The sequence below is a fragment of the Corvus kubaryi genome, unplaced genomic scaffold (assembly GCF_017639235.1).
Source record: "Corvus kubaryi isolate FWS band 111438036 unplaced genomic scaffold, C.kubaryi_AGA036_p1.0 37398, whole genome shotgun sequence".
NCBI classification, from domain to species: domain Eukaryota; kingdom Metazoa; phylum Chordata; class Aves; order Passeriformes; family Corvidae; genus Corvus; species Corvus kubaryi.
In genome coordinates this window covers 55,307,222-55,322,833 of record NW_024581137.1, presented here as the reverse complement: position 1 = coordinate 55,322,833, position 15,612 = coordinate 55,307,222, and the positions used below count along the sequence as shown (strand labels likewise).

At 43.7% G+C, this 15,612-nt stretch overlaps 1 protein-coding gene across 3 annotated transcripts in view; it reads left to right on the top strand.

The window, feature by feature from the left end:
• CRHR2 (corticotropin releasing hormone receptor 2) overlaps positions 1 to 15,612 on the top strand; it is a 142,232-nt gene that overhangs the window by 33,893 nt on the left and 92,727 nt on the right. For 2 of the 3 annotated variants that reach the window (XM_042043452.1, XM_042043451.1), the window contains exons 1-2: positions 7,518 to 8,006; positions 8,148 to 8,267. Coding sequence is in view for 2 of the 3 variants with exons in the window: in XM_042043451.1 (XP_041899385.1) it covers positions 7,889 to 8,006; positions 8,148 to 8,267 (238 nt within the window). In the remaining variant the exon portion in view is untranslated. Of the gene's footprint in view, positions 1 to 7,517; positions 8,007 to 8,147; positions 8,268 to 15,612 lie in introns of those variants that run through there. The other variant, XM_042043450.1, reaches the window with a different exon arrangement.

Here is a 15,612-nt window from a genome sequence, read left to right as displayed (position 1 = left end):
CCATAATAATATTATGATAATCCATTTTCATGCCTAATCATTCCAGCTGGTGTCTGGTGTGACTGGATCCTCCCCACTGTCTGTTGAAAATGATGTGTTTGAGAACCACTGTCTCAATTCTCAAAGTCAGTATTCTGCTCAGGATTCCTTCCGTTTAATTTCCAGGGCTTTTCTTTGGTGTTTGCTGAGTGTCCCGGAGTCCTTACAATAATCAGGTGGCTGGCAGAGAGATGCAAATCTATTATACAGTGTTTGTGTTGCATTGATTTCCTCTGGTAAATAATTACATTAAATCTAAGACATGGAATCTCTAAACATAATGCTGCTGGCATTGTGATAGTCCTGTCCTAACAGGACATTTTTCTTCTCATATTTTTTCCTGATGTGTTTAATTTCAAGTATTTTTGTTTGCTCTCCCATGAAATGATAGGCCCAAAGTCATGGGATTACAGTTACCAAACGCTCCAGGGAGATGAGGTGGGCCAGTGGGGAAGAGCTCAGCAAACAATTTGATCTTTGTTCTGGGCATCTGGAATGGGATTAATCTGATTAATGCAGACATTTACATCAATCCAAGTTGGTTTTCATCTTACAGACAGCAAAGGTCTACTCAGGGTATTGGTTAGAGCTGGGGACAAAATCAATCTCATCAGGTGAATCACATTACAAAAGTTTTTGGTTTTTTTCTGATGGCTGCAAACCTCATTTAATCAGCATCTCTGGAAACATTTGCTCTGGAGACACCATAAGAGATGTGATGTGTCCAAAATTTGTTTCCTCTCTGAAGATGTTATAAACATAACAGTTCAACCAAGGGAAAGAAAATTGTCACGAAAACTTCAGTCGCTCTACAAGGCTACTGCTTGTGCTACTCTTTGTTTTAGCTGCTTTCCCATATTTATGAAGGATTTAAATTAGGTAATCCAAGGAATGAAAATCTACTACATAGAGTAAAGCCTAAGTAATAATACGAAAGACTCCCTGTGGCATGCTTCTGGTAGGATTCTTCCCTTTTATGAGAGGCCCAGTTTTTGCCCAGTCTAATATCCACAGGTGTCCCAGAACATTTGAGGTGCCTCAAGACAAAATGTTTGCCCTGTGGCTGCTGCTTCAGAAGGGATGGATCTTCCCAAGATCCTGAGTTTCTCTGCCAGCCTCACGTGGCTATTAAGAAATGCTGGAGTATCTCAGATCTTGCAGGTCACACACTTTTGGGCTGTTGAATCAAAGTCTAGATCCTTCCATCCTCATGGAAAGCAGAGAGTCAGAGCAATCTTGAGAGCTGGCAACTCTACAGTGTTTCGATCTGTTACAAGTCCTCGATTTTTCACTTGATTTGGGCCCAAAGGAGTGCAGAAGCCATGAGCCCGGGGTCCCAAAGCCAGACTGATGGTGCTCCCCCAAAAAAACCTGAGCAAATATGAGTTGGATGGTTTAAAACTGGGAGTCAAGACACTATAGCTACCATGTGTGCTGGGCCATGAAGGCAGGACCCAGATCCCAAAGGATTAATTCTCTTACTGCTTCTGTCAGAGTTCTTTAGGAAGCTGTACTGATTTAATCATGGCAGTTTGGAGCAGGCTGGTTTTGTTGGTGGCAGCTGATCTGGGTCACTGTCAGAGCTGGGATACTGGGCAGCATGATCATGTGTTGTTTCTTTCTGTTTTCTGAGCTACCTGATGTTTCAAAATCAGTCGCCGTGCAGTGCCTGTGAGTTTCCAGAGGAAATGAGGGATTGACTTCTGAACCTTTTGGGGCCTTTTATTTCTGTACATCCTCCCAGCTTATGATGCATGGGATGACTACTCAGATCCTCCCAGCATGCACTGAAATGCAGCACAACAAAGCAGAGTGGGAGGCAGGGAGAGCAACAGTTTGGCATATCCTGAATTAAACCACAAGGAATTTTGTGGCTGATGTGCTGTGAGGAGGAGAACAGGACAAGGCCCCTGAATCTTCACCTCTTATTTGGCAGTGGTCCCATTGTCCATAACAGAAAGAGTGGGACTAAAGACACACATCATCATGGTCACCATCTGTTCAGATGGGACTTAATCCCCCTTTATTTTTTCTGGTTTTTGTGCTTATGCTCTAAACAGAGCACCAGGCCATTGCCAGGCGTAGATAAATATATCAAATGGGTTCCTTTGTGTTCTTGTGTGGCTGTGAAGCGCTGACTCTGAATTTGACCGTGTATAAAATCAGGAGTTATTCTGGAGTGCTGCTGTGCTCTTACACAGTAGATGATGTTCTGCACATCCATCTGAGACCGCTCACTTCAAGAAAAATAACTTTGGCAGTTTATTAGTATGTCAAGATTGGTTCTTTTGTGTGTTTTGTGTTCTTGTAATCTCTCTGCAGTGTCTCATCATTTGTCTCATGTAACATGATTCACTCATGCAGGTTTTATAGCTGAAGTGAATGACAAGTGTATTAATGTGCCAAAACAAATATATTGATGTTATATTGAAATATATTGATTTGACAGCATAAATAATAAATGACTAGCCATTTATTATTTATGCTGTTGGATCTTTTTACACCCCCAGTAAATATTTTCTGGTATTGATGTAGCTGCAAAGACTCATCACCACAGACTTGCATTTATTCATTTTGTCTTTGCTCAGTAGAGTCATACTTCATTTCTAGCAATAAGGGATGTCTCCTGTTTCTAACAAATGAGTCAATCAGCTGAAACAAAGATCTCTGTTTATCTGTGTCTGATCTTCCTCTCCACATACAGCAGTTTTCAACTCTGCATGTTCAGTGTAGGTCTCAAGTATATGCATAAAGGACCAGATTTTGGTTAAAAGCGTAGTCCTCAGTTTGAGAAGGGGTTTCCTCTAGCAATCTACTCCTGGAGCAGAGTGAAATTCATTGTGAGGAGCCACAGTGTGGTGTGGCAGAGAAATCAGCCATATATGACATTCCCATGGCAGTTCCAGAGCTGTCTGTGGAGATCTTTAAGCTGTCCTCGATCTCTTGCTGCTTGAATTACCTTGCTCCCTGTGGTCTGAATGTGCTCCCACTCTGAAAATTGCATTTACATACCTGGAATGGGAAGGGAAGATAACTGTTCTACCAGATAATGGTCACGTTGTCACTGCATTTGAAAAGTGCTGTCAGAGCAGTTTTGCAGTGCAGGTTGAGAAGGAGGACCTTGAGCTTTGTGGTCCAGAAGCCACTTTGGTAAAGTTGTACCTTCCTCAAAGTCTTGCATTCCTTACCAGGCTGAAGAGTCCCAGTAATCTGAAAGTCAGATGCTGGAAGGGCATTTCAATAATACTGGGGGATTACTGGGGGACACTTTTCACAGAGAAAAAGGAGATGAGAAAAAATTTACTGTGCTATTTGAAACCCTCCTCATATTTAGAAGTAATAGATCCATGACTGAGCTAACAGACCAGTTTATACATTAGGTGATGAGTCTGGATGTGGATATATATGTATATATACACCTGGGTTAGGAGGAAGAGACCTAAAGAGCCAACACTGGCACCATGACTCTGTGTGACACTTCCACACTGATGAGGTAAAATTCCTGGAAGCCAATGGCACTGGTGTTCAGAGGACTTTGGTGTCACCAGGTTGTTTGATGGATGATGTGCATTTCCTACCCTGAGCCTTGTGTTACAAAGCAGAACAGAAGGGTGACTGCTGTGCCTGGAGAGCAGGAGCTCTTCACATTGTCAGACAGAGAGCATGAGTGATAAAACTGTCTCTGTGGTGGGAAGGGAGGCTGAATACAGTAGCTTTTCTTCCTCTGAAGAAGGGAAATGAGGAGAGAACTGGTCTTTTTTATTTCCTTTTTGCTTTTTTTTTTCCTCCCCTCAATATTCATCCTGGGTCTTGAAATACACAGTGGTCTCTTGATTTTGTGTAGATTGAATATCTGAGGAGAAGTGAGAGGGTTCTGGAGCTCCTTCCACCATTCTCAAACACACACAGTGGCTGTTTGAGTTTGCATAGGGCTTTGGTGTTGCTGCATAAGCAGAGCTCATCCTTGTTACTCACTGCTAGTGGGGCAAACTAAAAGCTGTGCTCTGGCCATCAGCTGTGGCTTGGAGTGGGTTGTAGATTAAGAAAGCAGCTGTGTAACAGTGGTGTGAGGGCTGCCATACAGAGGTTTCCATTGCCATTTATGAGCAGAGCTCGTTCCTTTCCCAGAAGAACTGTAGGTGACCTTTTAACATGTCCTCTTGAAAGGGTCTTACTGAGCTGTGTGAGTGCAGACAGCTTTATTTGTCTGTCTTGTTCACTTCCAGAACCTTGCACGTGCGCCCAAACCAACCAGTGAAGCAGCACAAGCCTGCTTTGAAGCTGGCAAAGTTTTTCTGCCTGCCAAGCACCAAATGCCAGCTTTCTTGGGATGCTGAGGAATTCCTAAGGCAGATCTCTGCTGCCTGGCAAGGTCTGATTTGTCTCATGTGCACCATGGCATCGGCAGAGAAGCAGCAGTGTCAGCAGCTTCAGGATTTCTGTCAATCTTTCATTGAATTGAATTTGCTTCTTGCATAAAGAACAACCTTTCCACATGAAGTGAGTTCAACTAACACAGTCAGGGTTTGACTAGATCCAGTCAGAGGGAAACTTTGATGAAGTGGTTAATTGTACCCAGGGATAGCTGCAAAAGTAGTTCTTCATCAAGAGGTTACAGTAGAACTGGGATTATTAAAAAATGGTGCTGATTTGTGGACTGGGGAACAATAAATTACTTTCCTCATTCAGACTTACTCCTAAGCAATTCCTTCATCCCCTCTATATTTATTTTTAAGTGGGTTTTTTTGATTATTAAATATATGGAACACAACAGGATTATCTGTACAATGCGTACTGCTTCTGGTTTTCTAAAGTTTGAACTGAAAACATGGAAATCAGTTCAGACTGAAGATTTTCTAGCTCTTCTCACTTAAATGGAGAAATCATTCTCCTAATCCTGAAAAAATATTTAGTTTAATTCAGGGCTATTGTTTCAGGTGTTAACCACTATAAAGAACAGAATTGAAATGATATCCAGCTTAGTGTTCAACTCTGTAATATTTGAACCATCTTTGAAAAATCTTCAAGTGTTTATGCTGGAAGACACAGGCCAGCATTTAGGAACGTGAAACATTTACCAAATTTAAAAGTAGTTACTTTTTTTTGAAACTGTCATTCTTTTTTGTAATTTATGAAGTGATGCATTCCTCAAAAAATTCAGGAAACTCCAGTGCCCAAAGCCTCCAACCAGGATTTTGATTCCAGTGTGCTGAACAAACAATGTGAAAAAATAGACAGGGCAGACAGTAGGTGAGAAATGAAGACTTTTGGCTGGGCTGTGTGATTTTTCTCCTGCAGAGAGGCAGCAGAAGCAGAAAAAAAATAAATTTACAACATCCTGGACCAGTGTCCTGCTGACTGCTCAGTCCTGCCTGTGTGGGAGTGGCCACTGGGCTCGGTGGTGCCACTGGGTACCTTCAGATGCTGTCCTGTGAGGTCTCAAAGCCACCACTGAGAGGCTCTGCTTGAGGAGCAAAAAGGAGTTTTATGAGCTCAACTGCACTGTCAGGAAGGAGAAAAGAAAGTTTAGAGCACCCTTTATCCCTCGCTCTTGAAAGTTCAAGAAGAAGGGTTTTCTCCTCAAAGCCCTGTTCAAAGCCAACCAGTAGGTTGGTGGTGGTCAGGTTACATGACTGATCTCTCCTGCTTTTTGGGGTTAGAGGTGCGTGGCACAAAGATCTGGTGGTGTTGGAGAGGGTTAATTTGTTGCCATTGAGATTTCTCAAGAAGGGCTGCAGTTTTGGGAACATTCACTTGGGAAAGAGATCAAGGCTCCAGAGAGAGAAGCAAAGAGATGGATTCACTTGCCTCAGAATATCACTGTGTCTAGAGAGTTAGTGCACTTGTTATTCTTGTGGGTTTTTACATATTCCAAATAAAAATACTTATCCCAAAACCGCAGTGGCACTCCTCCCCTCTCTGCCATTGCAATCTGAAAATGTTTAAAAATCTCCAGATTCCCAGATGGCAGAATAACATCCTGGCTAGTTCTCTCCTCTGTGCATGTTGTTAATTTATTTGTTGTTCTAACCCAGTTATTTTTTTTTTTCGTCTCTTTGGATGCCACAATTCTTTCCGTCCTTCAAAAGTAAAGAATAAAGCCCTTCAATCTTAAATATGAATAAAGGGAAAGTCCAGGCCTTTGCAGGGTGGGAGACAGATGTTATAGGAAGTTCTTTACCACTGCTTTGAGCTCAGTGTAAGCACCATGTCCAATCTAAAACTCTGAACAGACTGTAAAAATTTCATTTTGGGATCCATTCCTGTCTCTCAGAGCTTCTTTGCTGTCCTTGCCTTCTGTTTCTGCATTCCTCTCTGCCACTTCCATATCTGCTGATCTTGGTGTACTCCCTTACAAGTCAGTTTTCTGTTTGCTTCCCAAAATCCTTCTGAATCTGTGATCATTAATGATCCTCCTTAGCAACACTATTTTTTAGGGATTTCCTCATAGCGTGATGTAGCAAGTCAGAAAGGCTGGTGAGGTCTGAGCTGCTCTCCAGCATGTCCCAGAGTGTGGAACTTCACCCAGTTCCCACTCTACTGAGCTTTGATTTTATTATGGCCAGCCTTCTGGGCAGCTCCTTCCCGACTTCTCCTCCTTGCCCTTCACCAGACCCTTCTCATCGTGTCCCATATTGACCTCAGTTTGTCAAGCCCTTTGCTCTTCCCTCTCTCCCCACACCAGGGTTTCCTTGTTCAGAGGTTCCTCCTCTTGCTCGTGGTCAGTCTGGGTGCTCCTCCCTTCTGAAAACCTTGCTCTCTCCTACCCCTGGAAAATGAGAGGGGCATTTCTTTTCTTCCTTGTACCCATAATGATCCATCCTTTGCTTCACAGCTCTCAGTGCCTTGTCCTGCTCTACTGTCCACCCCATCCCATCCATGTGAGTGGCTGAAGGATGTGTTCCCTCTGTGCCTTCTCCCTGGCTGTGTTCCCAGCCCTTCCCTACTCTCCCCACTCTGCCTCTTCTGTGGGTCATTATTCCAGATTTCTTTATCCCAGACCAGGCTGGACAGGGCTTGTAGCAACCTGGTCTGTTGGAAAATGTCCCTGCCCAAGGTAGTGGGGTAGGAACTGGATGGTCTTTAAGATCCCTTTCAACCCAAACCTTCTGTGATTCTGTGTTTACTCCAGATCCCCTTATTCCAATGCCTCTCTTCTCTCAGATCATCTCCTTCATCCCTGCTTTTATTATTTGTCTTCTTTCTCAAGGCCTGCACAGCATCCAGCACTGCAGCTCCTGGACTGGGTCCCTCCTTCCCCCTCCCTGCCCAAGCATCCCTGCTCATCCTCAGTTCCACGCAGCAAAGGCAGGAATTACTTTGCTGCACAAAAAAACCCGAGGAGTTCTATTCCTTTGATGGCTTTTCCTGTTCTCCCTGGCTTTAATTTGCAGCGAGTATTTTTGCAAAAGTGCTCATCCCTGGAGCTAACAATAAAACTGCCTCTGTGTGTCAGAAAGAGGGAGGGAGAGGGAGAAGAAGAGGGAGGAGATGCAGCAGCATAGCGGTCTGGCAAAGTGAGGCGGCATCTGCGAGCCCAGGGACACCGAGGAGACGTGAGCCCCTCACTCCGGGCTCAGCCCGATCCCATTGGCTCCCGAGCCGCTGGATTTAAAGGGAAGAAGAGCTCGGAGGGCTGAACTGCACAGGCAGACGCAGACTCTCAGCCAAGTTGTCAGCACGCTGCGAGCAGGAGAGGCTCGCACACACGAGACTGCAGGGTGCCCGCAGCTTGATGCTCGCTTGGCTCCAGAAAGGGAAAAAGAAGAGGGGACAAAAAAAACCCAAACCAAAACAACCAGAAAGGGGTGAAGGAGCCTGATCCAGTCCAGCAGTTCCAGGGGGAATAATGGATGTGACCATCTCTCAGTTCATCTTAGAAGAATTTGATGTGAACTGCAGCCTCCTGGATCGTTTACACGAGACTTTTTTAGAGAGTTCCTCTATCCCTTTCCTGGGCTTTGATGGTAGGAAATGTTACCTGGTGCAGGGCTCGGGGAAAGCTTCAGAAGTGCTGAGATCTAGTTTGTTTTATGATGCAAAGTGGGTGGCTTTTGTGCTTTCTCAACTGCTGCTTCTTCCCTTTCTGTGTCGTTTTTTAACCCCAGGTCCGTACTGCAATGCCACCACGGATCAGATCGGGACCTGCTGGCCCAGAACCTCTGCGGGGGAACTCGTGGAGAGACCCTGCCCGGAGTTCTTCAATGGGATCAAATACAACACCACGAGTAAGTACAAACTCCTTGCCTTCTCCTGCAGATCTCGTGTTCAGAAGGCGCCTGGGGACACCCAAAATATATTTCCATTAAGGAAAAAAAAAAGTAATAATAAAAGAAAAAAAATTTGCTTGCTTGGGAATCAACATTTCCTCCACATTCCAGCCTGTATATTCAAACTTCTTGCCTGGAATGATGCAGATTTCTCAAAAGCGCAGACTTGTGGACACTGTTTCCTCTTTGCTGAAGTACATTTAGGGAGATCTGGGCAGAAAATATCCTCTGCAGTCTGAGGAGGGTATGTTGCGCTTTGTGTTTGTGCTACGTACAGCTCAGTGCGTTTGTAGCAGTGCTTCAGACACCTGGATAATTTAAGATCCTTTGGCTCATGAAATACTCAGTCCTAGCACCTAAAAAGTGTATTTTGCTAGGACAGTCCCTTTTCCAGGCTGGCTGTGTGAGCAGGGGTTCAAACCGTGCTGGGAGTTGTATCTCACAAACAGAAAGAAGGCTGAGGTCTGGAATCTGTTTCAGCAACTTCATCAGGGACTGGCTGCTGAGGCTGGAGCTGCATCAGCTCTGCAAGGGAGACAGGAGAGGAAATTAGGAGGCAAATAATATTCAAAGCAAGGGAGCACGGGGGCTCCTTAGAAATCTCTTCGGTGCTTTATTCTTCAAGGTAAACAATCACGATGACTCACTACAAATTTATTATTCAGGCTGTGGGACCCAGGCACTCATTTCCTTTTGCTTATCTGTCAATACTCTTTGGACCTTTCATGAAGAGTTTTTAAACATATTCGTTCCAAATATGTGCACCCACTTGTTTGTCACTCATTTTTTCTGTGTGGTTTTGACTGTAGGGATATTTCATTCCATGTTTCACTCTGAGCTGTTGCTTGGGTGTTGGTGGTCTAATTTGCAGGTAGCGTTAATCTTGTGGGGCCAGAATTCTCCCTAAGTCCCGTAAAAGAAGCACCCTGATATTTTAGGTCTTATTTTTCAACTTGTAGAAAGTGAATTCATTCTTTCCCTAGCTCTGGGTGTCATGGTCAGATAACTGGCCAAAAGTTTGGTGCATTTGCTCCGTGAAACAAAGTCCTCTGCCAGGCTTGTTCTTAGGGACCAACTTCTGTCACCCCAGACTTTGAGCAGAGTAAAAGGTTGCCTCAGAGAACTGCAAAATCATCCCCAAGCCCTCTAAGCTCAAACCTGGGCTCTTTGCAATAAAATAGGTGGGAACCTGGAATGGGCTGGGCAATGCTGGCTTTGATTAGAGCATGGTAGTTCACTATTTTGACAAGTCTCAGTTGAGACCAGAGGAAAATTTCTGAGAATTAAGGGCAGCTCAGACAAGAGCAAATGTAAGAATGGATCCTAAAAGAATTTTGCCTTTCTTTTTTTCTTTCTCTTTCTTTCTTTTTAGTGGGGAATGTCAATATTTTACCACCTGATTTTTGTTTCTCCAAAAGACAGGAGGAAAGGAAGCAAAAAAAAAAAAATGCATTATGACTGACTCCTGTCACAAACATAGTGGAGAGAAATTAAATGTTTTTCCTGTGTATGGAAGTAAAAAAAAAAAATTCTGAATACTCCAGTTTGGTTTTTATAAACTCTGTTGATGCTTTCCGAGTTCATCAATGACTTGATTTAAAGTTCTTCCCTGCTCCTCTCCTTCTCACTGGTGGCTGATGCTTGTATTGCAGTGCTAATAAGAGTTCTTAAATTCTCTGCTCTTAAAACAATGGCATGTTAATTAAAGACTGATGGAAATATGTTATTGAAATGCTGAAGCATTATTTTCTGAGGCAATGGATATTTTTCTCCTTTCAGCATAAAATGTGAGTAGCTACCTCCAGTTGATCTTAGACAGTTCCATGTGTGTAGTTCCTCCAAGCTGTAGTGCAGAAACCAGAGGCAAGAATTATATCAAAATCTGATCAACTTTTGCAATCAGTAGCCTCTTGGGAAATAGCAGTTAATGATTAAAGCTGGGGAAAGCAGTAGGAGAGCAGGTTAAGGTTTGAATACACAGGTGCAATCTCTTTTGGCATTGAAAAATATAATTACTGCATGCAGAACACATACAGAATTTGGGAAAACCAAACAATGACACATTCTGACCACTTGCATGATTTCCCTGAGTTGATTTGTGGGCTGCCTCGTTTGTGAAGAGGCTCATTGTGGTGAAAACCTGGTCTGTGTTCCCTGTGCAGATGATAAAATAAGCACAGACAACTGATTAAAGAATGGGAAATGGATCTTGCAAATCTCAGAGGTGAATAATACAGCTCAAAATGAAGGTCTGATAGGAGAAGGCTTGAATCAACATAAGGTTTCAGCCTAGGACATGAAGTTTTGTTCTCTTTTGTTTTGCATTTTGATGAGGGAGAGGGAGAAATGATGGCTTGTTATATTATACTGGTTTTGGGGGGTTTTTTTGAGAGCAAAATCAGACCAATTTAGAAAAAGCACCTTGCACTGCCTTTCTTCTACTGAGAGCTTATCCAGCTCTAGGTTGTAACTCAGCTATTTATTGTACTGTCAGGTATCCCATGTTCGTGAGCTGCCACCTTGTAGCAACTACAGCTTCTCTTTGCATTGATTTGGTATATCTGAGAGTGTATTTTGTGTATCTGTGAGTATATTTATCATTTGAAAGCGTGTAAAAGTTTTGGATCCGTTTCAGTGATTTCTTTTTCGGTTTTAGAAATCAGGCTCTCAAAGATTCCAATTTCCCACCAATTTCCTAAAAGCAGCTCGTCAGCTGGAGGGAATGAACTCAGTTGCATTCCCTGTCAAGGAAAGCTTTTGCATTGTAGACATTGGCATATCCAGACTGGGAAGTGCCCAAACTGTATGAAAAGCTTATGAAAAACTCAGAGAAGCACAAGCCACTGATCCATGGCCAACTTTTGGTACTCGTGGGGCTATTTCTGCCCCTCCGTGTAGTCTCTGTGCATGTAGGGATGGAATTCAAGACAAAATCAGACACACAGGTTCCTCCACACATCAGCTCATCAAAGCCTTTGGATGCACCTCCCCTGCTTTGTGTCCATCTTGTCACCTCTCATGCTTTGATGTTCACTCTAGCTTGGATGGGGAATGCTGTCAAACCCTGCCAATGCCAGCAAATCTAATGAAAAAGCATTTGAGGCAAAAAAAAACCCTTAAGAATAAGAACTTGTGCTTAAAAAACTCCCCTTCTGTTTGCCATGCTAGAATAAACTGTTTGCATAAAATATTCCCATCCTAACTGCAAGAAATTCCCGTGGTGATTCTGTGCCTGGGTCTGTGTTTCTCTGTGTCTCCTGGGAGCTGCTGAGTGACTCAGATAAGTTTCAGCTGCATCCGTAAAACAAAGTCTGTCAGTCTGTGAGGATTTTTCATCTTGGACACTTTGTTATTTTGGTGATATATTGGGTTTTTTTCCTCCCTCTTTATTTGGGAAATAAAATTATGTTGACAAATCATGCTGTGGTTACCCTGCAGTATCATTTGTGAATACAGGCAAAATGCTCTTTGACCAAGGATCTGAAAATTGTACCATCCACTTAAAACGTTGCAATTTTATACCAAAGCTTATGTATTATCCTCAAAGGGGAAAGAAAATTAAAAGAAACAGGAAAAAAAAAATCTGTGTTGGTGCAGTGTGTGACTGTGCACTTGTCTCTGCTCAGGTTCTATATTTAGCGAAAATAACAATAGCATTGCTGCCCTCTAGATGTGTTTATGCTTTGACAGTGTGAAGCTTGTAGTCTTGTTTTAGGAAACATATTAATTCACTTATTAGGATATCCTAAAGCTTGATTAATTCAGCAAATGGCCTGTAATGAGTCTGGTTTTGCTGCTTGCTAAAAAGCAGTCATGCAAGCACGTACTTAGAGCGTGTTACAGGCTAAAGTATGGCTACATTAACACTTCCCCTACAGGTTTCCCTGTGCAAGGGGGAAATCCAGGGTTAAATGTTCATCTGATGGACAAAAGGTGTTGACTTTTGTAACCTCAACTGACTGGAGTTTGCCTCAAACACCTGGTGTGGCAGGGGGTGTCCTGTGGTGACACCCGTCCGTCATGGGCTGCTCGCTTTGCTCTGGGCTGCAGGCAGGAGCTGGAGGTATTGGAAGGTCTTGCAGATCAAAACACACAAATCTAGGTGTTTCCAAGTAATATCAACAGCTAACTTAAGTATTTAAGCTCCAATACAAGTCAGTGGAGCTCTGATTGACAGAAGGAGTGAAGCCTAGGGAGTTTCTGAGCTCAGCCTAAATGTACAGCTCAGCTCAGCAGCTCCTGCAGAAGTGATAGTGCTGTTTGATATGCCCAGGGGTATTTTATTCCTGTTTCAGAGGGCCCAGCCTTGTTGTAGGGTTGTGTTTTATCTCCTGGGCCACACAGGTGTTGCAGATGCTCAGTGACAAATGATCCAATGCCCGTGTTCAGGCAGCCGAATTCATCCCTGGGCATGCGTTGTGCTGAACTGATCCCACACCTGGGGATTGAGATCAAACTGCTTTTGTGATCAACAGGAACAAAAGGTCTCTGTAGCTCCAACTCCCTGCCTGCAAATCCCCCCTCTCTCTCTCAGTGAAGGGAAGCTCTTTGACTGAAATAGCCGCTTCACAGGAATGTTTTGGATATCACAAAAAGCATCCTACTCACCTTCTCCAGGGACTGTGCTGCTGAAAACGGGCACAGAATGGCTGCTAACCTTGCCCTGATGGGGCCTTGGTTCATTCTTGTTCTGAGGGGTGTGCACCACCTTTTCCTTGGCCCTATAACAAGCTGCCTGGTGGGAATGCTTTGGAGAGGGTTGGTGGCTTAGCAACAGGGCTGTTGTTCCCGTGGGTGGGCACGGGAGAAGGAGCCCCTGGCACACGGGGCACACCTGTACCTGTTAGCAGGCTTGCTCCACACTGAGAGAAAAATTCCTGCAGCTCATGGTTGCCTCATCTTGAACACAGAGAAATAATCTTTTGTGCGCTGAGGGAAGGGTGAAGAAGTGAATTAATTGCTCTTCTGGTTTGCTTTTCCCCTCTTTTGAAAGGGTTTAAAGGGATGATTCGATTGTTAAAAGAGCTAATTTTCACAGGTTAAAACCCCATTCTTTTATGGACATCTAACCTTTGCTGCTTTTCCTTCTGATTAATTGTTGTTCAAAGTTCTTCTGGAGATGTGACTCCAGCCTGCATATAAAACATGAGCCTTGCTAGGAAATCATTGGTGTCAGAGTCTTGTTCGTATTTTGTGGGCAAACCCTGTCCTGATAATTACAGAAATGTGCACTTTTATAAGTGGCTGGCCCAGAGGCTCAGTTAACATTTTCACTTGTGTTTTATCTCATGTATTTTAGTGTCTTGACCACTTCTGTTGATCACATTCACGTGACTTGTTCCCCAGAGGATTTTCCAGCTTGATTTCTAAAGGCCGCATTTTTGAAAGCAAAGTCCTGCTGTAAAAGAGAACCCTTAAATTCTGGTGGCCTTTCATCATTACTGGAGAGAAATAAAATGCCCATCACGGGCATGCATGTGTGTTTCCAGACTCAGAAAAATTACTATGAAACCCTAAAACTACTCTCACCTCATCTGTCTTCTGTAACCTTGTTGGATGTCCAGAAGGCTTTTATCCCACTGTTGAATGACAGGGGATTTGGGATAAAAATTAATGTTTTGTAGTCAATTTTAGTTATGGAGCCACTAGAAAAAGACTTTTTTTTTGTTATAAAATGTCTGCAGCCTTGCAGTAGCCATGTATTAGCCATCCTGGGGGGTAAAACACAATATTTTCAGCTAGGAAGTAAAGAGTACGTGAAAGTTAAAGGAAGGGGACTGATGAGAAATGAAACAAACACGACAGTGGAAAAAAAGAAGTCCTGAACCGGAATTCTGGGGGAGGAAATAAAACATTATTTTTAAGCTCGTAAAGGTTCTCTCTGAGGAGATCAAATCTGCAGCTGATTAGGTCAGCTTGTCTCCAACAGCTCTGTATCCAGATTAAGATTTCAACCATTTTTGTGCATTTTCTCTTGCTGGTTTTGCAAGAGAAACACAAACACACAAATACACACATCTTCCACAGATACAGTGGGAGGCTCTGGATTTCAGTCGTGCACAGATGGGAGAGGCTTCACTTGGTTCCCCTCAAGTTTTTCTTCTTTTTTTTTCTTTCCTTTGTGAAGTGTAATTTGTGGTACGAGATGGCTCTGATTTTGCAGTTTGGAAGAAAAATATTGGAATGTTGGAGTGTTGGAAAAAACTATTTACAAGGAGGAATGAAAAGAATCCATTTTTCTTGCTCCCACTACTGTCATCGTGTAAAACATGTGATTTCTTCATTAAGCACAGAACACAAGTTAATTGCTGTAGTAAAATGAGGAGATTGTTAATGTTCCTTCAGTCAACATTCAAGGACCTTTTCTCCAGCCAATTAAACACTGATTAGTACTTTTGTTCTTTGCTGATAAGTTAATGAGGTGGCTTTGCTGTGGTCCTGTTGTTCCTGATTTGGGTTCTCTTCAGTTCAGGCTTGACTTTCGAGGCAAGCTTCACCCCCACTTTACCAGAACTGGAAATGCAGCTGCCATTCTGCACCAAACCTTCCTGATTCTCCACCAAAGTCAGTCAGACCTGAGCAATGGCACATCTTGGAGAGGGCTTTTAACCTTGGGCCTTCGGGAGGGTCAGCAAACAATGGGTTGCCCACCTTATTTTGGAGGCTTCTTTGTGAGTCTTTCTTTCCCTGAGGCAGCTGCCCCATCCGCTTCTCTGGAACTTGATGTTGTCTAAGCTGGCAGTGACTGCCAGCTGGCAAACAGATGGACTGAGGTCCGTTTCTTTCCACAAGTTTGGAATTAGATGATACTTGCAAAATTGTGTGCTTCTGAAGCCGGGGAGGAAGAGGGAATGGCTCAGGAGTAGATGAGGAAGGGAAAGAATTAAATATCTTATAAATCCTCATCTCACCATATCAGAATGAGAGGAGAAATCCCACCCAGCTGCATCCAGTGTGGGAACTCTCTCGTGGATAGGGATTTCTCATTTTACTGCGCCTTATGACCCCTTTTCCATCCAGACAAGCTGTGAGAGGCTGAGGTGAGGCCGTGAAGGTGGAATGGGGCTGCTCTCGCCGGTCGTGGAACACCTGAGATCCTCTGTGACTCGGTGGGTTCCAGACTCTGTGGTCACAGCACCTCGGGGACAGTGCCACCGAGGGAATGGCCACCCGCCATTCCGCCTGCCAGCCACAGGGTGTCACTTAGAGTGCAGGTAAAGCGAGTGTCCCCGCGGCTGCTCCGAGTCACCTGCGGGGGATGGATGGATGGATGGATGGATGGATGGATGGATGGATGGATGGA